At 43.0% G+C, this 26,049-nt stretch overlaps 1 protein-coding gene across 1 annotated transcript; it reads left to right on the forward strand.

The window, feature by feature from the left end:
- The first annotated feature begins 5,354 nt into the window (after positions 1-5,354).
- TM4SF4 (transmembrane 4 L six family member 4) lies at positions 5,355-26,049 on the forward strand. The gene is made up of 5 exons (XM_065876587.1): positions 5,355-5,711; positions 6,491-6,580; positions 18,869-19,008; positions 24,119-24,308; positions 25,440-26,049. The coding sequence occupies exons 1-5, from the start codon at positions 5,538-5,540 to the stop codon at positions 25,455-25,457; spliced, it is 612 nt and encodes a 203-aa protein (XP_065732659.1). The 5' UTR covers positions 5,355-5,537; the 3' UTR covers positions 25,458-26,049.

Genomic DNA, 26,049 nt, shown 5'->3' on the forward strand with positions numbered 1-26,049 from the left:
CCAAAGGAAAGCAGTTTATTTTAACTTTGATTTGGAGCTGGTCATTCGATTTCAGGTGAGTGATGTCTATCGTTCAACGCGGGCTTCTGAACACCACCACCAGCAGTGGAGGGCCAGCCCAAGTCAGCCACAGAGTAAGTAAATCCTTATCTTACCAGCTCCCTATAACAAGGCCTGCCTTTAAAATTTTGGTTTTAATATTTTCACCATCCTAGTATTTAGTCTTACCCATCATTTTTTCTCTCTTTGCTCAGTTCTTCTTCTTTTTTTTTTTTTTTTTTTTTGCGGTACGCGGGCCTCTCACTGTTGTGGCCTCTCCCGTTGCGGAGCAAAGGCTCCGGACACTCAGGCTCAGCGGCCATGGCTCATGGGCCCAGCCGCTCTGTGGCATGTGGGATCTTCCCGGACCGGGGCACAAACCCACGTCCCCTGCATCGGCAGGCGGACTCTCAACCACTGCGCCGCCAGGCAAGCCCTGCTCAGTTCTTTTGCAGCTGAGAATAAGCCCTTAAAGTTAATGTGAGCATTTTTGGGCAGCGGGCCAGTGTGAGCCCTCCCATCTCCCCGAGCACTGCCTTCTCCTTTTATTAAGACAAGCAGTGCGTGGGCTTGGGTTCAAATGCTGACTTGATGTTTTCTACTGCATGGTCCTCAGCAAGCTCCTTACCCACTCTGAGCCTCAGTTTCCTCCCATGTAGGAAAGAGTGAGTTACTGTACCCACTGCAGAGGGACACTGTCATGATTAAGTGAGCTAATAATGAAAAGCATTAAAGCCATACCTAGCAAGTAACAAGCACACAATAAATATTAACTATACAATTTTGTTAAAATTTTTTCCTTGGCAGTAAAGTTTCAAAAGTACATTACATCCTCAGAGAAGCCTCAATATTTTCCAAATTTTGCTTGTTTTATTTTTTATTTTTATTTTTTTTATTTTTTTAACATCTTTATTGGGGTATAATTGCTTTACAATGGTGTGTTAGTTTCTGCCCCATAACAAAGTGAATCAGTTATACACATACATATGTTCCCATATGTCTTCCCTCTTGCGTCTCCCTCCCTCCCACCTATTTTTTTTTTTTTTTACTGTTTTCTAGCATATTTGTGAAACTTTAGAAAGTAAGTATGACTGGGGAAATACCTGTGCAGAGGCATAGACCAAAAAAATAATATATAATTTCATAAAGTCAGGTTTATAAACGTAAAAATATAAATGCAGGGTTCACATTTCTCCACCTTTTAAAACCATGACATGGATTTCTAAACTTATTCTACTTTAGAACCTGTGAGTATATTTAATTTTAAAAAGAGGATGAGGAGTCTCAATTAGTGATGTTCCACTTTACGGAGAGTGGGTGGCGGCTGAGTTTCTATCGAAAGCTAACTTACCACCTACAGCCATAGCAGCATAAGGCCAAAAAGAAAGAACACTAAAACCAATCGATATTTGAGCAGATCTCTCAGAAGAGATTCATCAGCCAGAGTTCATGCCTCTCTGAGGGGTCAAGCTGTGCCCTTTTGTACTGAGACCTGGGTTAGGGAGGGCCACAGCACACCCCTCTGAGTCATGAGGCAGGGTGTGCTCGCTCATTCTGATTTTGAAAACAACTGGAGATACTGACGTCCAGGTGTCGATGGTGCTTGCAAAATCCCCAAGTCCAAATCCTAATCAAGCTGTGTCCACCCGTCTAAAATGGAGAGAATTATCCAGATTAGCCAGCCTGTAGCTGAGAAGGGCCCTGGATGTGAAGCTAAATGCACACAGGCAGCCCTCCCCATGTTGATCGAAGCACGGCGTATTGAGGCATTACACTGTGGTAGTTAAGAGCTCAGCCTCTGGAGCCAGATTCCCTGGGTTCGAATCCTACCTCTACCACTGTGGCGGGTTAAAGATGGCCACAAATACTTTGACACTCTTTTCACGCAGAGGTGAGGTCTATGTCCCTCTCCTGAATCTTAGATGACTCTGACCAAGAGGATATGATAAAAGTGGTCCTGTCCCAGTTTCTGACCCAGGCCTTAAGAAACTAGCAACTTCTATTTCTTGTCTCTTGAACCACCATGTAAAATCTCACTACCTTACTGCAGAGACCATGTGTGGACCCCTAAGATTACAGGGGGGAGAGAGGGACTCTACTGAGCCCAATCTTACCACCCTTCCCATCAAGCCGCGTGGCATGTGAGTGAAGCCGTCTTGGACCCGAAAAACCAGCGCAATGCAGCCCCTAGCTGATCAAGAGCGAGTAACCCCAATGACTATGTAGAGCTGAAGAATTACCTGATCTACTTTAAGATGAGCAGAAGAACCTATTCTACTTCTGCTCAGGAGCAGTTAATTAATTTAACCTCTGTGAGTGAATTTTTTTTTTTTATCTCTTGTCCCAAGTAACAGATTGTAATACTGTTGAGGGCAGAAAGTAAGTCAGATTTATTTTGTTCACTAGGACAGCACTTGGCACACTGGTGGACACGTTGTGGGTGCTTCAAACACACTTACTGATTGCACGGAATTGATGATTCTTCATCTATTGCCAGGCGAAGAGTTTAGGAGGCTGAGAAAGCGTCACCCAAGTATTGTGCATGCCTCCCGCCGGTGGTCAGAGTTACCTGGAAAACATCTCCAAGTGCACTGCTCGTTGGCTTAGGGATGGAGTGCCTGCATCACTGCCAGGAACCCCCGGGCTTTCCGCTGCTTAATCCTCAAACTCCCAGAGGGTGTGGTCCAGGAGGAAAGCCACCAGGCTCACGTTCTTCTCCTTCTCTTTCTGCAAGGATCACTTTCTGTCCCTTCCAGAGCTGCCATCTGCTCTCTTCTGAGGTCTTCTTCCTGCAGGAGAGGATCCAAAGTGGGGTTCAGTCTCAGCCACCTCCTCCTTGCTGTCTCTGGAAAGGAGGGCTCTAGCCCTTGTGGTTCAAGGGCTTCACTGCTAAACAGAGCGAACAGCAAACATCAAGCATGCGTGTCACAAGATCAGTTGCCAGAATCTCACGAGTGCCTAGAACAATGACCCCACCCTTCCTGAGGGCGAATTTCACCAAGCCTCCCTCCCCTCCCTATCCCCTTCCCCCAGGTTAGGTGTTCCACTTCCTGCTTGCAGGTCTAAAGGCACAATGAATAGCTGAACAATAAATGAATTAATCACCCTCCAAGTACTGAAGTCAGGGCATTCCAGAAGGGTGACTGTCCGTGTTTCCCTTTCTCCACACAGGAAATAAATGACCTCAGGCCTCTCCCTCATAGTTACTCATGTACCACATCTTCTCAAAATTCGTGGAAGAAAACTGAACTGTGGTCCACAGTATCTTTTACTCTCACCTGTTCACTTAGTGATTGGTAACTCCAGTTACTAGTCTGAAAAGTCTAGGACATCAGGGCTGTGTTGCCCAGTGTTATTCAAATGCCTTGGGTAACTTCTAGGGGCAAAAGTCTCTGAAGAAAGAAAAAACTGCCCAGTCCCCAAAGGAGAGCTGCCTAGCTCCAAGGTGGCATCTACAAAGATGAACTCAACACTTACGTCCTGAGAACTTTTGTCTTCCTCCTGGCAGTGTTCTCAGAACTCCCTGTCAAAGCTGGTGGGTTACAAAGAAAGCTCAGTTGCACGTTCTCAGAGTGTTGGAAAACAACTGCAAGGAAAGTGATAAGAGTCCTTACCTGCTGGTGGTAGGAGTACAGCTGGTTTTCCTTTTCTTCCTTCTGCTTATCTGTTTATGTGACTTTTCTACCCCCCACCCCACACAAAAAAATCCCGTATTACTTTGTAATAAGAAAAAAAATCACAATTGTTCGTCATTGTTCAGAAGGAAGTATATCCCACTGTACCCATATACTTCACACATGGCGTCATTCTATTGTTTATATTGAAAAGATAATATTTTGTTAATTTCTAAAAGAGAAAATCTATTAGGGAGACAATAGCCTGGGTTTTGGCGACAAAGGGTCTTGTTTTAAAATCTTAACTCCTCGCCTTATTATGCTGGGATGAACTAGCAAAATGTATTTAACCTCTCTGAGCCCTAGTGCCTTCCCCTGTAAAAGGGACATGACATCTTCGTGGTTTGTACTTAGTACATTATACATGCTCAATAAACATTTGCTGTTTTTCTTCTCGCCCCAACCCCGAGATCTCAGAAAGTATCTTTATACAGCAACCAATGCACATTTCACAGAATCTTCAGAAGGAAACTCAGCGTCCATCCTACCTGACTTCTCTGGAATCCTGTCCACAGCTTCCCTGGTCAAGGGTCCCTGAGCCCTGGCAGAACACTGCCCACTGCTTCCCGGGAAACAGGTGGCCAACTCCATTGTAAGACAGGTCTCAGCATGATAATGATGTGACTTGCTTTTCATTTAGCTACAGTTTGACTATGAAATTCTACCTACTGTCTTATTCTAACCTCTAGGCTCTCAACAAAGAGCTAGCAGGCGCCGTTTCCACCCCATAGTCCTTCAGCTGTTACATAGCACCAGTACTGAGCAGGGTCATTGTGTAAGGCAGGGCTTGGGCTAGGCATGGCGGAGACTTTCTTAAAGTGACACAAAGCAAATTAGTAACCAAATCCTGCCCTGGGCAGTTGGCAAAATTTCTGGTAGCGGTCCCATCTTACCTCCTCTAACGCTGCCTGACTGCTCTGCCTCCAATCCACTCGTCAGTATCTTTCTTCTCCACCCAATGCCGACCTCCCTTTCCCCTTATCCTTTGTAAAGGTGGAGCTTTTTATTCCTGCGTGGAAGCTATAGGTGAACAAGGTGATTGGGAAAACAGTTTTTGCTATTTCTATCACGTCAGGTTGGGAAAGAGATAGAACTGAATGGAGTAGCAAGTATAGAAATAGAGTAATCAGGCAATAAAATAAATAGTTATTCTGATTTTGTCCTTTAAAAAATTCCTGTAGGCCTGAGCTCAGCAATACCCAACGAGACCATCACATTGTTATTTTCCTGTTGAGGAAAACAGAAGCTCTTTCAAATAACTCTTTTGCACACTAGGCTTTCAGCAGAAAAGACAAAGACACGCACTGTAGACCGTTAAGTCCTCAGGAGACATGATTTCAGCTAGGATGTAACTCAATTTTACAGTGATTTATAAAGAGCCTGGGGGAAATATTTCTTGATTTGTGCAGGGCCATTGTCAGTTTAAAGGTGCAGTAGTCCCAGATGCTGTTTGTTCCAGCCCTAGGTTCAATTGCAACAAGGTTGAGTGTCTTGTCTGTGCTGGTGGATTATTAACAGAGGTTATTGGTCTCCATGGCAAAATCGCAATGAACGTAATCTTATTTATGAGGGTGCAGAAAAAAAAAAAAAGACTTCGGGTCAGGGAGAATGTATAAATGTCCATCGCCATCGAGGTTCTGCTATATTTGAGAAGCTGAAGCGACTCCAAGGATACAGTTCACAGGGTGATCTTGCTTCTCAGCTCCAAAGTCTGGATTGATCTGGGGACAATTATTACGCCTCTGCGGCGGATAACTCAGAAGAGAGCCTGTGAAGGAGGCATCGAGGGGGCTCATATCGAGACCTGCATCCTACCTCCCCAGCATGTGCACTGAGAGGTGTGCCAAGTGCCTGGGCAGCACGCTCATTCCCCTCGCTGTGTCTGGCTTCCTGGCTCACCTCCTGCTATTTTTCCCTGGAGGAAAAGTGATAGACAACAATGACCATCTTTCTGACGAGGTCTGGTATTTTGGAGGAATATTAGGAAGCGGGGTCTTGGTGAGTAAGGAAGCCTTAAAATCTCCACAAAGGAGATTTTCGCTCCATCCTTTTAAAATTGGGTACTTACTGAACAAGAAGAGATTTAGTTGCTAACGAAAGCCCAAGCATCGCATGATTGAAAAGTCAGCACTTTAATCTTTCCCCTTCCCCGTTGGGACTTGCCAGAGGCATGTGCACTAAGTTGACTAAGTCATGAAATCCCCAAGCTTAGGCGGGCAGCTCCCACGGGTCAGTTGACTTCCCTGAACCAAACTGAGAGCCGCATAATATCTTTAACAAGATAATGCTGCGGTGCTGGGTTGAAGAGGTTGGGGATGGAGCACGCATTTTCTAGTTAATCGATTGACTAAAACCCACCAAGAGAAGGAGGTGTCTGTGGGTTCCTCTTCCACTCTTGCGCTAATGATTTCTTTACCCCTTGTTTCCAATAGCAGTTGGGGACCTCTGGTTTAGAGAGAGAGAGAGAGAGAGAGAGATTCATGTTTCATGCCAACTGAGGACAAGTTTCTTATCCCTATCCTAACCCACCATGTAAATGGAAACTCGGGGTGTCATATCTTGACATCTTGCCTTGGAGCTGCAATTAGGTCAGATAGAACCTAAAGACTCCATAATACTTGTCTACCCACCAGCCAGGCTCCGTTAGCTCTTGCCATCCTCTTTGGCCACCGAGTCCCACGTTGCGGATGTAGTTCCTCACACAGGCAGGCAGGGTCGGGGGCCCCCCCTACACATGCCAGACCAGACCCACTCTGAGGTGCTTCTTTTGCTGGTAGATGATCTTCCCTGCGCTGGTGTTCTTGGGCCTGGAGAACAATGACTGCTGCAGGTGCTGTGGCAACGAGAGCTGTGGGAAGCGCTTTGCGGTGAGTTGGGGGGCGAGGGGGGAGGGGCAGGGAGGGGGGAGGGGCAGCCACCAGAACTGCTCCGGGGCGCCCTGCCTCCTTGCGCTGGGCGTGGGGATGAGTTACCGGCCCCAGGCAGGACTCTGGGGGCAGCTGGTACAGGGATAAATGTGGGATTCTTGCTGGTGCAAAATAACAATAATCATAAAAATTTAAAACCATAGCCCTCCTACTTATAGGGTATAAGTACCATTTAAAATGTTACAAACAGGCAGGGATATCAGAGTTGGAAAATTTCAGTGATGCCATGTAAGGAATGCATGCTCAGAAGGCAGAGATGGGGGCTGTGACTCTCCCTCTGCCACTTCGAAGCCCTGAGGCTTTGGGCAAGTCATTTCCCTTCTCTGGCTCTGCATTGCCTCATCTGTAAAGGGGAGCTGGGACAGGATAACAGATGGTAACCTCCTCTCCCCGATAGTCCCCTAAACTCTCCATCCACACCACTGCCAGCTTCATTCACTGCTTCAGAGGCTCAGCAATTCCCTACCTCTACCTGGATTTTGCCTCGGGCCTTCTGTTTCCTTTCTTGTTTCCTGCAGCCATCCATCTTTCGTGGACAAGCTAGAGAAACTAGGCTTCACCATTCCGAGCTGGAGTGGGAAGAAGGCTGGGAGTGGGGTTGGGTTCCATTTCCGCAACTGGGGTTCTCTCTGCCGTCCTCTGTTCATCTATAAGATGAGGAAGTTGGACTAGATCAGAATGTCCCAGGTACAGACAAGCTCTGCTGGTACACAGATGTGCTCTATCTTTCAATAACATCGAAAGTTAATTTTGATTCTCCTTCAGTCCTCTCGACTCTATCAAGAAAACTCTTATTTTGATGGAAATGTCTTTACTATTTCTAATCCTTTGTAATCTCCCTTTCGACCAAGTCTCCAGCTCCAGGAATGCAAGAAACGTTAACTAGAAATTCAATAATATTTTGTTTTTGTATGTTAATGATTCTAGTTTTTCATTCATAGAGGTGATATAAATTAATAAAATAGAGAGTTGACTTAAAGAAAAATATTGAGTTCAGGTACATTGATGTGGCAAAAATGAAGAAGGATGAACTGGAATTACTGGCTGGATGATGAATAAGACCAGCTCCTGCTCTAATTTCCCAAGATTCAATTGTCCATCTAAGAGAACCCCAAGGATGAATTATGCACTCTTACTGTAACCTCTTAAAGGGAAAGGTGTAGCAATTTGTCCTGAAACAGAATCATCTCTAACATTTCCTTCTCATCACTATTTGTTCAGTCAATTAAAAAATATCTATTGACTACATATGAAGGGCTGAGGCTGGTGCACTGCAAATACAATGATGCTTTTCCATGTGAGATAGAGGATCATTCAAAGAGAATGTTCTCACCTTTTTAACACCATCAAGCATTGGTTATTATAGCAACATTTAAAATCATCATTTACAAAGAGATGTAAAAATCAACCACAATTCATTTACTACAATTATGTAACATGTGCTATATATAATATTTTACTAGACTTAATTATAAAGGAAAGGAATAAATATGTAACTCATTTTCTCTTTGAAATGTAATCCCACTATACCTTGTGGATTTGGGGGCAATAAATTGGAAACAAGAATTTGAAAAAAATCAACAATTAAGAAAGTTGGATGGGGCTTCCCTGGTGGCGCAGTGGTTGAGAGTCCGCCTGCCGATGCAGGGGACACGGGTTCGTGCCCCGGTCCGGGAAGATCCCGCATGCCGCAGAGCGGCTGGGTCCGTGAGCCGTGGCCGGTGAGCCTGCGCATCCAGAGCTTGTGCTCCGCAAGGGGAGAGGCCACAACAGTGAGAGGCCCGCGTACCGGAAAAAAAAAAGAAAGAAAGTTGGATGAATTGCTTAGAAATCCAACAGCTCATTCCCTGGTGCTGAGGAGAAGTCTGAAGATTAGCCAGTATAAAGCCAGGGTTTTTGTTTGTTTATTTCTTTTGTTTTTAGGTTTATACATCACCAAAGTGAGATGCGAAACAATATTCAAAGTACTGTGCAAAGAGTGTTTTTAAATTAGATTTATGTGAAGTCCAAGAAGAGGCAGAAAAGTCACATTTTTACAAGCACCGTTGAGTCAATACAATCTGAAACATTTGGTCTGCCCAATTCTAGTTGTCTGACTGGGTTTCCTCACCCCACGGGGGGCATCTTCCCTTGGGTTGAGGATGACTCCTCCCGGCCACTGGCTGACTCTCCACAAGGGTAGTGCCCGTCAAAGGACCAGCTCTGCCAGCTGGAAACAAAGACACAGCCAGAGCTGCCCTGTACCAGGGGCACCACACTCTAGGTGGCCAGCAGAAGGATTTCTTGTTTGGGGTTCATTTGTTTGTTAGTCAGCTGCCAACTTTTAAAAGTAGAGAGATCTCACAAAAAATATCTAGATATCTTACTTTTTTTTTTCGAAAAACAAAAAAATAACCTGTTACTCCTGGGCCTCCATTTTGACACAAAAAACGGCCTGCACTGGGCGTGACTGAGCTCTTCACCCACCGCTAAGGCCACTGGGTTCATGCCCCTGCTTTAGAGCCAAGTTTCCTTAAGGTTCTGAGGTTCTGGAGCAATCATCAGTTTCTAAAGAAAGGTATTTACAAACATTTTGTCAGACAAAAAGAAAAAGATCTGCGGCATAATTTGATGGGTACTATAATGCTAAAGGTTTGAATTAGTTTCCCAAAGGCTCACAGCCTTCCCCTCCAGTGTTTAAGGAACACTGGGCTTCTGAGGAACGTGGTGTAAGAAATCCCGTTGGGCAGAAAGGTCTGTGAGGCAGGAACAGACTAGGCCAAGGGCTGCTGAGCTACATCCTGCGGCTGTCTTCACAGCTTTTCTCTCCATCATTTGTTTCCTGGTCTCTCTCTCTCCTCTCTTCTTTGCTGCATCTTCCTGGAATATTCCCCAGAAGTCAGCTGCATCATTCTCTTCCCTTCCCTTGGGCAGTGAAACCAGGACATATGAATCAACAGTGGAAGCAGGATGTGATGGCTGTAGAGATAAAGCAAGACAGTGAGCTGGGAAAAAAAAAAATCTTGAGGTCACCTAGTTGATAGTTTCATAGTGAAACTAAAAAATAGAGGCAAACTCTCCTCTGAGTCAGAGTAAGACTGAAACCTAGTCCCAGGGATCTGCAATCTTTTAAATAAATTAGGGTAAATGAGAGTTGAGAAAAGGGAGCCCTGGGGCAAAAGCTATGAGAGGAGGGTGACTTCCAAGGTGGGCTTTGGAAACCCTGCCCTGGGTTTGTAGTTAGGTCTCAACCTCGTTCTCCAAAACTGGAGGTGCCCTAGCTGCTGATCTGTGGTTGGTCAAGGTCTCCTGCCCTCTAATCCTTAAAAAAAGAAAAAAATTTGACATCTCAGGGTCCAATGGGACAGCTGATTAATTTTATCAACGCTTTTGTGTTAAGTATGTTCTTTAGTAAGAGCCTTTAGAAGACCTTGACCTTGACTCAGAAGAGTGTCTCTAATAATGGGCCTGATAAAGGAGATATTTAGGGGTAGGCTGGCATTTCCGCATTCTGAAAGTATATCAGGCAGATAAAGCCCCCCCCCACCCCCCAACCCATAGGCAGGGTCAGATGATTGACAGACCTGTTCTGAAGGAAGATCTTGGATAGTTCATAAATCAGTCTATTCACTGTAGAGTCAGCACTTCTCCCCATGACCAGCTCGGCTCACCAGTGCCCCTTAGGGATGCCTTCTGTGTAAGCACTTCTGCCATCAGTACTTCCTGGGGCCAAGAGCACAGCCGCCTCTGCATTCCTTGGAAGGACAGCCCATCTGAGGGGGATTTAAGAAAGACACTTCTTTTGAAATAACAGATTATCTTAAAAGGAGAAATAACGTATGAAACCCTATTTCTTCAGTAAATGTTTTCTTTGCTTCAAAATCCTCTGCTGTAAAATGGACCGTGGCAGTTGCTATCTTTCGTAAGGACATTGCAAGAATGGGGGAAGAGGCTGCAAGCCTTAGCGTGCAGGGCAGGGGAGAGTAGTACCAAGTGCCTGGGGGTACTGAGGACACATAGGTCCTCGATAAATGCTTGTTGGATGAATGAAGTAAATGAACGCTCTGGGAGGATTTCAGGTGATTTCCGTACTTTATCAGGCTCAATTCTCACAATAGCCCCTAATGAGTTAGGCATTAAACTTCTCGTTTTATAAATAAGGAAACTGAAGCCCTTGCAAGTTGAGTTTCCGACCACCACACCCGCGACGCCCCTGTCTGTCTTCCGGGCTTCCCAAGGCTGAGGCAGAAAATACAGGAGGACATTCACGTTTAAGCGAGAAAACACTTCAAGTGATATCTATGTACCTCTTAGAAAACTTGCTGAGAGGAACCTTCATGCCCACCAGAGATGTTGCCCCAACATGTTGCCACTACCCAAGCCTCAAAATACCATGTCTCCAAACCACCCACCCTTCTCCCCTTCTCAGCCCCCCCGCCCCTCCTCCATTTGCTTCAGCTGACATAATACACACCACGGACCAGGGCAGAGCTGGGATCTCATCCCACATCGTCTGCCTCCAGAGCCCTGTAGAGGGGGAGGCCTTAAAGCTGACACATGGTGAATCCGAGAGCATCTTCTTCCGTTTCAAGGGAAGTGTTTACAGCATATACATTAACACATATTTCTTTAGAAATACAAACTGAACACGTGTGCTGAGCAACCATAAGACAGTCAGCCTGTTTACTTTTATTTTTCTCCCCAGAGCTATACTCTCTGTATTTCTGGAAGGTTAAAGTATGTGAGGCTATGATTATTAAAACATTATAATATAAGTATGACACTTATCAAGTGCTTGTTAATGTCATGGGAAATTATCCAAATCTTGGAAATAGGCAAAAGAGATTTCTGGGTATCCCCACGGTGAAGTACCAGGCATTATCTACCCCACCCGGGGGTTATCTGATTTGCTAGACAATGTGTACATTTGATTCCCTATTTCCTATTTTTGATTAGTTATCTTACATATTATGATCTCTGGGAGACAGGTAGTTATTATCAAGGCTTATTTTACAGAAGAAGAAATGGAGATCTTAGAAAGATGACCTTCCCAAATTCATGGGGGAGGAACCAGGACTCAAACCCAGATCTGTCTGCCTGTATCCCACGCCCTTGACCACTACACTATACAATAGTGTCCCCCTTTACTATTTATTCATTTAGAATAGGGAAAACATGTCCACAGTACAAAAACTACAACGGAAGCCACACATTCCTGACTCCAAAGTCTGGCAACGCCCTTCCCCAGAGGTTACCAGTGTTTCCAATTATTGTGTCTCCTTCCAGAAATATTCCAGGCCTTTTGCCTGTTTAGTTTAAAAAACACCAACTTGAAGCATCTGCTCCCTGACATTTTCAACTTGATTTCAATAACTTCTCTTTTAACGTGAAAAGTTTTGTATCATGAAACCCATGATAAATGGAATGTACTTCATCTGATTTTAAGACTGATAACATCTCAGAGTAGTAAATTTAGCAATTTTTTAAAGACTTCTGAACACGAAATGACTTAAAACAAAGTGACATAAAGTGTACCTTGCTTCATGTAGGTCATCCATTCTGGAAAAGTTATGAAAAATTATTTAGAGTATTTTTTTTATTTCAAGTTGAGATATTTCAAATGTGAATACAAAAACAAAACATACTACCTGTAGCTTTATGAAATTGTAACCTGATGCCATATTTTCTTCAGAAAGTTTTGTAAAGAAATAAAACCTTATTGCTTCAATTGAGGGTCACTGTCTTGCCCTCCTCTGTTATACATCCCTCCCTCCTGCGAGTAACTGCAATCAGGGAATCAGTACAGCCCATACTTTTAAACTTTTTTTTAAACGTTTACTACCAAAAATCCATTTTTTTTAACTTTTACTACCAAAAATCAATCTTCCAAATGTTCTAGACTGTACTGTCCAATACAGGAGCCACTATCCACATGTGACTATTGAGCCTATGGAATGTGGCCAATCAAAATTGAGATGTACTAATTTCATTCGTTTACATGTAGCTAGAGGCAGGACGGGAATAAAGGTGCAGACCTACTAGAGAATGGGCTAGAGGACACAGGGAGGGGGAAGGGTAAGCTGGGACAAAGCGAGAGAGTGGCATGGACATATATACACTACCAAACGTAAGGTAGATAGCTAGTGGGAAGCAGCCGCATAGCACAGGGAGATCAGCTCGGTGCTTTGTGACCACCTAGAGGGGTGGGATAGGGAGGGTGGGAGGGAGACGGAAGAGGGAGGAGATGTGGGGATATATGTATAACTGATTCACTTTGTTATAAAGCAGAAACTAGCACACCATTGTGAAGCAATTATACTCCAATAAAGATGTTATAAATAAATAAATAATAACTAAATAAAAATAAAAAATTTTTTTAAAAATTGAGATGTACCTGGGACTTCCCTCGCGGTCCAGTGGTTGAGACTCTGCGCTTCCACTGCAGGGGACGTGGGTTCAATCCCTGGTCGGGGAACTAAGATCTTGCAAATTGAGATGTACCATAAGTATAAAACACATACCAGATTTCAAAGAACTGGTAAAAAGAAGAATGTAAAATATCTCATTAGTAATTTTATATTGATTACCTGTTGAAATGATAATATGTTGGACATGCTGAGTTAAAGGAAATATATTATCAAAATTAATCTCATTTTTTTAAACCTTTTAAGAAGTGTTACTGGAAAATTTTAAATTATGTATATGGCTCGCATTATGTTTCAGTTGGACAGTGTTGGGATACAGGTGCTTACAAGGGGGACTCTTCGATAAAGGGGAAAATTATCTCATTGCTATTTTATATTAACTTGGTTTTTCATTTGCTCAGACTTGCCTAAAATGAGGACTGTTTGCATTTGTACTCACTTTTTGTGTCTGTAAACATTTGCCTGTGACATGTTCCAGGAATGATATCTAAAATCCTCCACTCATCTCACACAGCAGGAATAGCACAAGACAGATTTCTCCTCTCATTACCAGCCAGTGGATGATGAAATCCGGAGTTGCTTTAGTCAAAGGGGCCATCTGGAACCACCCACCCCTTTCTTCTGTTTGCCACCAGAAGCCGAGGCCAGGGAGGCGGGGGCCTGGGTGACTGAGGAGGCCGGAACCCTGGTTTCCGCAGACTTCCAAACTGCCTTCCTGGAAAAGTGATCTTTCTTTTCTATAACAGCAATTTTAGATACTCTTCCATTCTTAATAATCAATAGTTTTATGATTCCTGACTAATAATTAGAACTCAAGCTCAGAAGGTCAAATAAGCAAAAAGATTTTTTTTTTCTTATCTGTCGTTTTATTTCTGTGAGAGAACCAATGTCATTCACAGAGAAATTTGCAAATAACAGAATATCTGGTGCTAGTGGCAGTGTGTTTTCTGTGTGTGTGTGTATTTGAAGAGGTGGTAGGTACAGGATACTAGACTGGGAGGGAGACCCAGTTCTTTTTTTTTGTTTGTTTGTTTTTTTGAAGTATAGTTGCTGTACAATATTATATGTTACAGGTGTACAATATAGTGATTCACAATTTTTAAAGGTTATACTCCATTTATAGTTACTATAAAATTTTGGCTATATTCCCCATGTTGTCAAATATATCCTTGTAGCATGTTTTATACCTAATAGTTTGTACGTCTTATCCTCCAACCCTATGTTGCCCCTTCCCCTGAGACCCCAGTTCTTTTTTTTTTTTTTTTTTTTTACAGTACGCGGGCCTCTCACTATTGTGGCCTCCCCCGTTGTGGAGCACAGGCTCCGGACACGTAGGTTCAGCGGCCATGGCTCACGGGCCCAGCCACCCCGCAGCATGTGGGATCCTCCCGGACCGGGTCACGAAACCGTGTCCCCTGCATCGGCAGGCGGACTCTCAACCACTGCGCCACCAGGGAAGCCCAGACCCCAGTTCTTAATCTAGCTCAGCCACCTTCTAGATGTGTGATTTGAGAAGGTCACAAAAGCATGGGCTTTGGAAACAAGTGGCCATGGACTGATCCTACTCCCACCACTGTACTCTTTGTTTGACTTAGAGCAATTATCTTAATTTCTAGTAGTCTCAGTTTCCTGTCTGGAAAATGTAGATAATCACACCCACCTCACAGGTTTGTTGAGAAGATTAAATGAGATAATACATCTAAGGCTGTCACAGAATGAAGCTCTTTGCATTATCTAGAAAGTGAGATGATTGCACTAGAAGGTTTTTGAGATCGTCATTTTTGTGAAAACATAATTATAAGAATATTTATTTAGTGGAAATTCTGGCTTTTGAACACTTTTAAGCAATTTTAAGATGAGAGACCCTTCCTTCAGAGAATCTTCTTTTTTAATTGAGACAATCCAATCCATCCCAAGGACCACATGTCAAAAATGTTTCCAGACCACTCAGAGCCTCACTCTGAAAGGACAAGAGGTAAAACATTAGGAAAAACTGACCTGAGCATAAGCTTTTAATTGCTCTACTGGAACGTTCTGGCCATTCCTAGATTAATACCAGCTGTGTCTAACTAAACAGCAAGTTGATTGGAGCATGGAGGTAGCTCAGAGACAGAGAAGTAGCTAGATAAGCTCTCGTTAAATTGGAGCAGCATCTCCCAAAGTGTGTCATTGCAAGGGCTCAAGGGAAGAAGTTATAGGCTCCTGTGAGATCAGAAAACTCTGCAAATTACAATATATACCCAAATATAAGGTGAAACTTTGTATAAAACCACCTCTTATTTTCCCAGAAAGCAGTTTCAAAAAAAGTTATTTGACTAACGTGAATATATGCATAAGCGTTCTGTGATATATGCATATTTAAAGCACATGTATAAAATATAAAATAATTTTAATAGATTGATTTTGAAATATTACTTCTTTCCTCTCATTTATTTTAAAATGTTTTCATGTTTTTTGACCTTAATGTCTTTGCTCCCACTAAAGACACCACTGGAGCCATCAAAAGTTTCCCACAGCACATCTTTTTTTTCCATTTAATGACATTTTTGTATCCATGTATGATGCTGTCAGCGGAAATTTCACTCAGTCATAAGTATCAATTCAGATAAGATGAAGACAGTATTCAGACATCCCTCTTGCAAGTATATATTAATGATCCCCACAATTGTAAACACGAAACATACTTATATTAGAATGCCCTTTAAAAGGCTTGTTAACTATAATATCTGGAACTAGGAATTGTGAGGTCAACTTTCCTAGAATAATTAGCAAATCTGTGTTAAGAAGGAAATGTTTAAATAATTCTGTCATCCAACAGTAATTGGGTTGTTTCTGACTAATGTCTTTCCCACACAATACTTGTTTGTTCAAATTTGAGGAAATGTCCTATTACCTGATGGATGAAATAAGGGCACAGCTCTAAAGCAAGTCCCTCACTTCTGAGGGATAATTTGAGAGCTAATCATTTTCCTTACATTCCAGTATACATAGTATATCCCCTCCTTGGAGCTTTGTACATATTAGCATATCACAGAGATTCTTAGAAGTACAACAGGAATGAAACCTATTTAACTTTATACAATTCAACGATTTCCAAAATTAATCAACAAGACATCCTTTGGAAAAGAGATTGCCTGTTCTAACATGATAAATTGACCCAAATTTTTATTTGCTTCTGACCTAGATTATATTCACAATGTTCTTGGTGGTGGGAATGGGTTTAGGATACCCTAGGCATAAAAATTAAGAGGAAAAATCTAAATAATGAGTATATGAACTTTAGTCATTGAAAATATCCAATAAGTAGTTATCCAGTGCCTTTGATAAGTTGGAGAGGGAAAAAAAAAAAAAACAAACTGTTGGTGGTAGGGTGGAGCAATGTCCTAACTATCTTCAAATAACCCACTGTCCATGGCTTCAAGGAGTTTGTCCTCTGGCTGGGGAAGACAGACATAAACAGCTATGCAGTAATGTGTTATATATACTGTGCTATGATGGGAGTTGATACAATCTAGAGCCCTGGAGGTGGGAGATATGGATGCTGAAAACTTGGCCTCTGTACACCAGTGCCAAATTGAATCTCTGAGACAGAGTTTTGTGTGAAGTAGAAAACAATAGCTTTATTGCTTTGCCTGGCAAAGGGGAACACAGCAGGCTCATGCCCTGAAAAACTGTGTCCCAACCTAGGAGGATTTGGTGAGGCGTTTTATAGCAATGGTTCAAGGGCAGCTTTGCTGATAAGGATCAGGGTATGTGCAGGGCCTGAACTTCTTGAATCTGGTCTCAAGTGGTCTCCTGATGAGCTTCTCAAGGTTATCAAACTATGACCTTCTCTGGAATGAAGAAAGCTAACATCTTCCATTTGTTGGGGGTTTTAGTTCTATAAAGAGCTCAAAGATATTATTATGTGTATCCCTTGAGATGGAACCAGGACCCTGCCCCAAGGCTGCGCTATTGTTTCTTGGCTATTCCTCCCTTGTCTCTGCATCCTCTCCATTCCCTGATTAGCAACTGTTCAAGTCTGCTCTTTGGGATTCTGGGAAGGTTATGGAGGCTAGAGTCTGTTCCCTACAAACAAGAAATAGGGACATGGAAAGGCTTCCATGCCCAGGAACTCCACAGGGTCTTGTTCTCTTTCAATATGAAGAAGGGAATGGTCAGTTCTATTTGGGAAGTCAGACACAGTGCATGGAGCCAGAGCTCAGTCTTGGAAAGTTGCATCAAAAATACATTTATAGAGACTTCCCTGGTGGCACAGTGGTTAAGAATCTGCCTGCCAATGCAGGGGACACGGGTTCGGGCCCTGGTCCAGGAAGATCCCACATGCCACGGAGCAACTAAGCCCATGCACCACAACTACTGAGACTGCGTGCCATAACTACTGAAGTCCATGTGCCCAGAGCCCATGCTCGACAACAAAGAGAAGCCGCCACAATGAGAAGCCCGTGCACCTCAATGAAGAGTCGCCCCTGCTGGCTGCAACTAGAGAGAAAGCATGCACACAGCAACGAGTACCCAACATAGCCCAAAATAAATAGATAAATAAATAAATTTTCAAAAAAAATACATTTATATATGATATGACATATGATACGAATACGAACCCCAGCTAAATAGATTACACAGATTCCAGTTGCCCAGGCACAGTTAGATCCTCTCTACACTCTAACCCCACCCTCAAACCCTCAAATATGTACTGTAAAAAGATTGATAGTAATACAGGGAAGGGGAAAGAGGAAGTATCTGACATTTAACTTGGGTTATCACATCTAATTGAGGTAGGCTTTATCATGCCCATTTTATAGATGAGAAACTGAGAGTCAGTCATCACACAGAGAAAAGTAGCAAAACTGAGATTTGAGACTGGGTTCTGCTGACTTTTAAACTCTTGTACTTTGCACTACACCTTCATGTCCCAAAACAATAGAGGTGATCATTTTCCACCTCTATTTACAGAATTGTTAATGTTTCCACACTACTCTCTAATTACTGTTTAGAATGGACATTGCCTCTCTAGGCCCTTTTTTTTTTTTTCATCTCTAAGAGGGAGTTAGCCTGGATAGGCTCCAGGATTGTTTCTGCCTTTTATATTCTATATTTTATCTTGGTTTTATAATTTTAAAAAAAGATGTAGTACAATCTATTTTTCACTAATTAATCTGTCATATAAAAATATTTAAAAGAACTGGAATCATTGGGCTTGTGTAACCCAAAGAAGAGAAAACTTACAGAGGGTGGAAGGGGTGGAGAGATGTCATATAGAAAATATTTTTGTGTAAAATATAAAATATCTTCAGATATTTTAAATGTTGCTACCTCATGGAAGAGAGGTTGGACTTAATCTTTTTGAACTCAAGGAATGTAACTAGGACGGATGAGGAGAAATTCTAGACTTCTACCCTTTCTCATAAGCAGAGCCTTCCTGCCACATGAGGTCCCACTGTGACAGCCTCAGTGAGAACTGAAGATCACTTCCCATTCTAAGATTCTTTGATTCTGTAATAGACTGGTCTTCCATATTAGGCCTGTGAAGGACAATTTGTTCTTAGCAAGGTTAAAAATCCTGGTTCAAAGGTATCAAACCATAACTAGCACTTGGGTCATCAATGAATAGGTGAAAAAGATGGGGATGGGGTTGGAGAAAGGGACATGAGATACCAAAACTCATTCTAGGAGACTCCACAGGCCCCATTTCCAGTAAAAACTGGCTGCATACCCCGTAACTTTCCCATATTCACCATGCTCAATAGCAGGCCAGTTAGGTGTGCTGTGTGTAATCTCTGGACACCTCAAGAACCTGGCGGTCTCTCTCCTTCTCTTTCAGATGTTCACCTCCACAATATTTGCTGTGGTTGGAGTCTTGGGTGCCGGATACTCATTTATCATCTCAGCTGTCTCAATCAACAAGGGTCCAAAATGCCTCATGGTCAATAATAGCACGTGGGGCTACCCCTTCCTGGACGGGTAAGGTACACCCTTCAATGCTCACATGTCACCATTTGGGGCACGAGCAGGTAAAGGCCCATGGGGGACACCGTTCAAGGTCCGCCACCTTCAGTTTACAAGTCTCAGGCATGTTGCTCCTTTGAGGCAGAGCTGGAGTTGTGGGGTGAAGTTACACAAGATCTCACCTCTAGGTGCTCTTTTGACAGACAGCAGGAGAAATAATGGAAGAGGGCACCTCAGTTGGCCTGAGGGAAGGGTGTTGGTGGTGTCACTACTTGCATTCAAACATTTATTAGTGGGCTTCCCTGGTGGCGCAGTTGTTGAGAATCTGCCTGCTAATGCAGGCGACACATGTTCGAGCCCTGGTCTGGGAGGATCCCACATGCCGCGGAGCAACTAGGCCCGTGAGCCATGGCCACTGAGCCTGCGCATCTGGAGCCTGTGCTCCGCAACAAGAGAGGCCGCGATAGTGAGAGGCCCGCGTACTGCGATGAACAGTGGCCCCCGCTTGCCACAACTAGAGAAAGCCCCCGCACAGAAACGAAGACCCAACACAGCAAAAGTAAATTAATTAATTAATAAACTCCTACCCCAACACCTTCTTTAAAAAAAAAAAATTATTAGCATCAACATGAGGCAACTAATAATATCAATAAACAGAGAGCAGTGACTTCCATTGAAAATCTTATAATAGAAAATGATAATGACTACTCATTAAGCTCAAAGGCTTCCACTAATACCCCAAATGATGGATAACTAAACAATCTCTTAAGGTGCAGATTTATGGAAAACGACCTTGAAAGCACTGTAGGTTCTTCACGAGAGTTATTGTTAATAGAACTCATTAAAGTAACAATATTTTCACGGTACTTTGTAGTTTAGAAAGAACTTTTTTAAAAATAAATTTATAATTTAATCTCCACAACCACGTCAAGAGGTAGTAACTCCCCACTGAGGCAGACTGAATAAGTGTGAGGTGCTCCAAGTCTCACAATTAGTGGGTAGCAGAGACAGGGAGCAAACTCTCATCTTCTAACTTCGAGTATTATTAGTCTCTTTATATTACACATCCCTCTGCCCCTAGACCGCACTGCTCAAGGCAGTAGACAGTTGCCATGTGTGTCTACTTAAACTTAAATTCACGTAAATGAAATAAAGTTTAAAATTCCTCAATCACACTAGCCATATTTCAAGCACTCAGTAGCTGCACACAGCTATTAGGGACTATATATATATATATTTGTGTGTGTGTGTGTGTGTGTGTGAGCGGTACGCGGGCCTCTCACTGTCGCGGCCCCTCCCGCTGCGGAGCACAGGCTCCGGACGCGCAGGCTCAGCAGCCATGGCTCACGGGCCCAGCCGCTCCGCGGTATGTGGGATCTTCCCGGACCGGGGCACGAACTCGTCTCCCCTGCATTGGCAGGCGGACTCTCAACCACTGCGCCACCAGGGAAGCCCCTCAGCTTTTTTTTTTTTTACACTTTCTAAATAATGTATTTTTTTAAGCAGTACATTTCTTGTAATTGAAGTATAGTTGATGTACAATATTACATGTGTGCTCGGCCCCGGGCGTCCCCGGGAGTCCCGACCAGCAGGACAAATCCTTGTGAGTCCGAGGAGGAACCTGTAGGGGTTGAAAAGAGAAGAAGGGGCAGGAGACGCGAAAGAATGGAGGCAAGACAAAATCCTGATCAAGCCTCAAACTTTTATTGCTGCAGTAGCTGTATTTATACAGTACAGAGAAAGGGGGGCGGGATCCAGAATAAGGGAAGTACTTGGCAAATTATCATTGGTGCTGCGTGCGCGGGCTTTCGTTTTAGGCGCGGGCTTTTGTTTTTAGGCGCGGGCTTTTATCTCATTAAGCAGGAAGAGAAGCAGGATGTCGGCCATCTTCTAATGGCGAAAACTTCTTGGCTCCCAACAACATGTTACAGGTGTACAATGTAGTGATTCACAATTTTTAACAGTTAAACTCCATTTATAGTTATTATAAAATATTGGCTGTATTCCTCGTGTTGTCCAATATATCCTATAGTTTATTTTATACCTAATTGTTTGTACCTCTTAATCCGCTCCCCCATGTTGCCCCTCCCCCTTCAACTTCTTAATCTGTGTATATGTTCATTCATTCAGTGAATATTTCCTGGGGCATAGTTCAAGAAAACTAGCACCTCCTCGTAGGATTGGGAGGGATGATGGAATGCAGCTAGCCCAGCGCCCAGAACACGGGCAGGACCCCGTACATGAAAGCTGCTCATTTACTGAACACTTCCTGTGCTGGAACTGGGGACAGAGATGGGGACATGGTCTCCACCCTTGTGGATGTATAGTCACAAAGAGAAGACAGACAAATGGACAGATGCGGAGAGCTCAGGGTCCTGGGCACTGTGTACCAGAAGGAACCAGAGGGCTGGGAAGCACAGAAGGGGTACCACAGCCAGCTGAGGGCAGGAACATCAAGGGGTCTGTCTCAGAGGAGGAGATGGCGCTCGAGTTACCCAGGCAAAGCCCTCGGGCTCCCCTGCTCCTTCCTTCAGCTGCCTTTGCTGCTGCCAAGAAGTGAGTTGTATGAAATCCATGGTGTTCTACTCTGAGGCTGATGGAATTACTGCATCTCAGGTGGGACCGCCCTTCACAATGATGAGATTCAGTGGGTTTAAACTCCTCATGTCACAGAACGTGGAAGCATGGTTTAGCCTCTAGATCCATGAAAAAATTAGGGCCCTCTCTCACCTGGGGTTGGAGGGTTGGACGCAGCAATCATTTCCCGAGATCTGAGACTCTCAGAACCTGAGAGTTTGGGGGGAAAGAAGAAGGGCCTGTGGAACAGCTATCCGTGAGGGTTTGTAAGGGGTGAGGCAGCAGCTGGAGTGAAACTGAGAGGATTTCTCCACCCAAACTCAATCCTTGCTTCCAAATTCCCCCGTGAGCGGTTCAACAATATCACCACCAGGGGGTGGTGTCGTCCCACCGCTGGACAAACTCTTCAGCCGAGGGTCCAAACTGGGGACTGCCAATTACTTCACCTTAGGATCTTTTCTTTATAAAATGTGCCTGGAAAATATTGTCTTTTTATAACCTCTTATAATCATCAAGTTGAAAAATTGTAAAGATAGGAAGGACTACATGGAAAAAAACAGAATGGAAAAATGAGTGTTTTAAAAATAACATAATGGGGGCTTCCCTGGTGGTGCAGTGGTTAAGAATCCGCCTGCCAATCTTCCTGGACACGGGTTGGAGCCCTGGTCCGAGAAGATCCCACATGCCGCAGAGCAACTAAGCCCGTGCACCACAACTACTGATCCCACGTACCACAACTACTGAAGCCCGCGCGCCTAGAGCCCGCGCTCCACAACAAGAGAAGCCACCGCAGTGAGAAGCCCACGCACCACAACGAAGAGTAGCCCCCGCTCACCGCAACTAGAGAAAGCCCACGCACAGCAACGAAGACCCAACGCAGCCAAAAATAAATTTTAAAAATAATAGTAACATAATGAAAAGAAGTCTTATACAGCCATACGTAGGTATATTATCTCAGTGAAATTTCACAGTTGTGAGGTTGTTCTCAGCCCATTTTATAGATGAAGAAACTGATGTGAAGGCCAGGGGGTGGGGGGTGGTAGGTGACTTGTGTGAGGAATACACAGCCAGTGAGAGGAATGCTTGGATTCAAACCCAGGTCCATCTGAACCCAAAATACCAGCCTTTTTCTTTTAGACCAGACTGCTCAGCTTAAGTAAAATAATAGCAATATTATGATTTATGGAAAACTTATGATATGCTAGGCACTGTTCTAAGTGCTTTACTAGCGTTAACTCATTCAATCCTTATTTAACCCTATGATTTGATATCGTTATTCCCATCTTACAGAGAGATACACAAGTCACACAGCCAGTGAGCTGCTAGAACCTGTATTCTCATGGGAAGGTGGATCAATGTGATAAACAATGTTTTATTTTTCAATCAAGAGCGAAAGTCTCATTCTTTCCTTTATCCCTTCTGCTCGACTAAACTCTGGGGCATCTTCCATCATTTCAAAGATTTTTCAAAATCTTAATACAGAATGTATCGCAAATAAATGTGTGCTGATGCATTGGAGAAATCATCAGAGACGGATCGTCAAAATGATCTAAAAACAACGAGGTGGAGATTACTTTAGTAGTCAGATGGAGAGTTTCCTACTGAGGCCTTGAAAGGAGAGAGGACACGTAAAGGAAGAGGGAGAGACCAATTTGCAGCTTTAAGAATGTGAGAAGGAATATAAAGATGCAGAGATTTTACCCGCTCTACCCTCATCGTTGTCTTAAAGATACCACACTTCACGTTTCTCCTTCGAGGCACAATGCTCTTGATATTGCAGTGGACTCCTAATGTATATATTGTATAAATATATCGCAGTTTCTCCTATTTCAAAGTTTTTATAAAATGTGTATTAAGGCAACAGATTATTTCTCCCTTTTAGTTAATTAACTCTTTTTGCAGGTGGAATCCCTACATCTTCACAAAAATATAGCTGAGTCAGTTCACAATTTGGCTAGAAGTAGACCTTAAAAGAATCGAGCTCTTCCCTTTGACTATACGACACAACTGTACTTTACATGGCTTCACACGGCCACTAGATGTGACAGATAACTTATCAGAAGTCCAAAAGGTCCCTAAGGACAATAGTAGGATAAAGGCCATGAACATTTGTGAGATTCTGCTCCTGGAGTGTCTTCATTTTCATTGCCCCTTAATAGATATTAAACTTACCCATCCTCCTGGTCAGCTCGTAAAAATCACTCTGTCACTCAGTAGCTGTGTGAGCTGGGGTAAGTCACTTAACTACTCTGTGCCTCAATGTTCTCATTTGTGAAATGGAAGAAAAGAACCATAAAGTTTCTATGAGAAATAAAGGAGTGAATACGTGTTAACTGTTCAGAACAGGGTCTGGCACCTTAGTCTATACTCAATAAAATTGTTAGGTATTGTTTTTAAAAGTGTTGTTATTATGGGATTTTTTTTTTCTGATGGAGATTATATCTTGGATAGATAGTATTGCCAAAGAAAAATCGCTATGGTGACTTTCTAGCCTAGGGTATTGTGCACTTTTTACCAACATCTCCTTTTTGCCTCATGTTCCCGACAGAGATTACCTCAGGGACAGGGACTTATGGAGCCAGTGCGAAAAGCCTGACAACGTGATTCCCTGGCATCTGACCCTCTTCTCCATCCTGCTGATCATAGGGGCGTTTCAGATGTTTATCTGTGCCATCCAGGTGATCAACGGCCTCCTGGGGACCCTGTGTGGAGACTGCCAGTGCTGTGGCTGCTGTCGGGTGAGTTGGGGTCTTTGTCTTTCCTTCTCGGCACGCAGCTGAGGGAAGTTCTGCTCTCGGTGATGCTAACGTACCCAGGCTGAAGCTGTCCAAAGTTTTCAGTCTTACCCCTACTCCATATACATATAGAAGTTTATGATGATGTTTACATGAAGATCCCCACAGGAAGTGGACATCTGTTACAGGCACATATTATCAGGAATACGCATCACGATCTGCCCCCAAATGCTTTATTTCCTAAATAGATCTAGAAGTGGGTTAAAGTCGTCAAGTAATATATGGAAGGGTATTTTCTTTCCCTTGGAAAAGGTATAGAAGAGAAAATTCATTCTTAAGTGCAAAAAATAAAATCATTTTGGGATTTACTCTCCAAATAAGACTGTAAATGATCAACAATATGAAAAATAAACCTATAGACAGTAGGACAAGGTGATTATTTCAACTACTGAGCAAGCCACATCAGTCAATTATTCATACACATAAAGTTATTTTAAAGCACAGATTGAAGTATGAGGAAAAAAATTAAATAGAACTTGAGAGTTGGGGACTTCCCTGGTGGTCCAGTGGTTAAGACTCCGTGCTTCCACTGCAAGGGGCACGGGTTTGATCCCTGGCCAGGGAACTAAGATCCCACATGCCAAGCAGTACAGCAAAAAAAAAAAAAAAAAAAAAGCATCCATGTTAATAACAGAAGGCTCAGTACATTGTACTGACTGTTATTTCCTTAAGGGGATGGAAATCCATGTGACAGCATATCTTCAAGGAAAGGAACACAGTCTCTGGGTTCTACCTCCCCAGGTTCTCTACTTATGAAGTCCTGGCTCCTCTACTTATTAACTGTGGCTTCAGATACATCACTTGAGCCCCATGTGCCACTTATCAAAATTAATTTTAATAATAAAATGATGGAAAATAAAATGAAGCTTCCACACCTATAGCCTAAGCACAAGTTAAGTAACAGATTAAAACTCTGAAACAAAGTCAGAAAAGTACAGAAAACATTCAGTAGGCAACCAATAAGGGGTAGGAGTAATCAGGAATAAGAGGGGTGATGGGGAGGGGAAAGGGAGGGGACGAGAAAGCAAAGAAAAAAAATGATGCTGTAATTAATTAACCTTTTCTACCTTCTAGGGAGATGGACCTGTCTAAACCTCCATGATGAGCTGCTCTAACTTAATGGTGTGTGAGAAGATACATTAAACTTATTCTTCTCTTCTTGGGGTTGCCAATTCCTATCTGCTTCCTAACTGACAAAACTTAGGGAGGCCAGAGTTATTCCTTCTCCTTTCCAACCAGGTCAGCTCACTTTAGAGTTTCATGTTAGTTTCAAATAAAAAATAGTTTGGCCACTTAAGTAATATTTATGAATCTTTCAAATTAGCTTCCTCTTAGAATCGAAGAGCAGGTTCAAAGCAAATATTTCATAATTTTTTCTTTGAGTGAAAAATGTATAAGGTCACATGTACTGCCACACTGCTTCTTTGTATATAGAGGTGTTAATATCGTTGGAAGTTTTACAGGAGTCAAAGGAAGAAAGCACATTGAAAATGAGAAGCTAAGACCAATTTTTATTTTTAAGATCTGTGGGAAAAAAGAACGACTGATGGATCATAAATAATTTTTATTTGTTTTCTTTTGTGCTAACATGTTTGAATTACTTGTAACTATTCTTCTGGGCCTGCCATCATTTGCAATTATTTCCTTGTGTATATTAAATTGAAATCAGAATTCAGAGGTAATA

The sequence above is a fragment of the Phocoena phocoena genome, chromosome 4 (genome assembly GCF_963924675.1).
Source record: "Phocoena phocoena chromosome 4, mPhoPho1.1, whole genome shotgun sequence".
Lineage (NCBI taxonomy): Eukaryota > Metazoa > Chordata > Mammalia > Artiodactyla > Phocoenidae > Phocoena > Phocoena phocoena.

What these genes read in the sequence shown, in the direction of transcription:
- TM4SF4 (XM_065876587.1), top strand. Translation starts at nt 5,538, where the DNA reads ATGTGCACTGAGAGGTGTGCCAAGTGCCTGGGCAGCACGCTCATTCCC. An exon ending in TATTAGGAAGCGGGGTCTTG is followed by an intron (nt 5,712 to 6,490) that starts GTGAGTAAGGAA and finishes TTTTGCTGGTAG; the next exon opens with ATGATCTTCCCTGCGCTGGT. An exon ending in GCTGTGGGAAGCGCTTTGCG is followed by an intron (nt 6,581 to 18,868) that starts GTGAGTTGGGGG and finishes CTTCTCTTTCAG; the next exon opens with ATGTTCACCTCCACAATATT.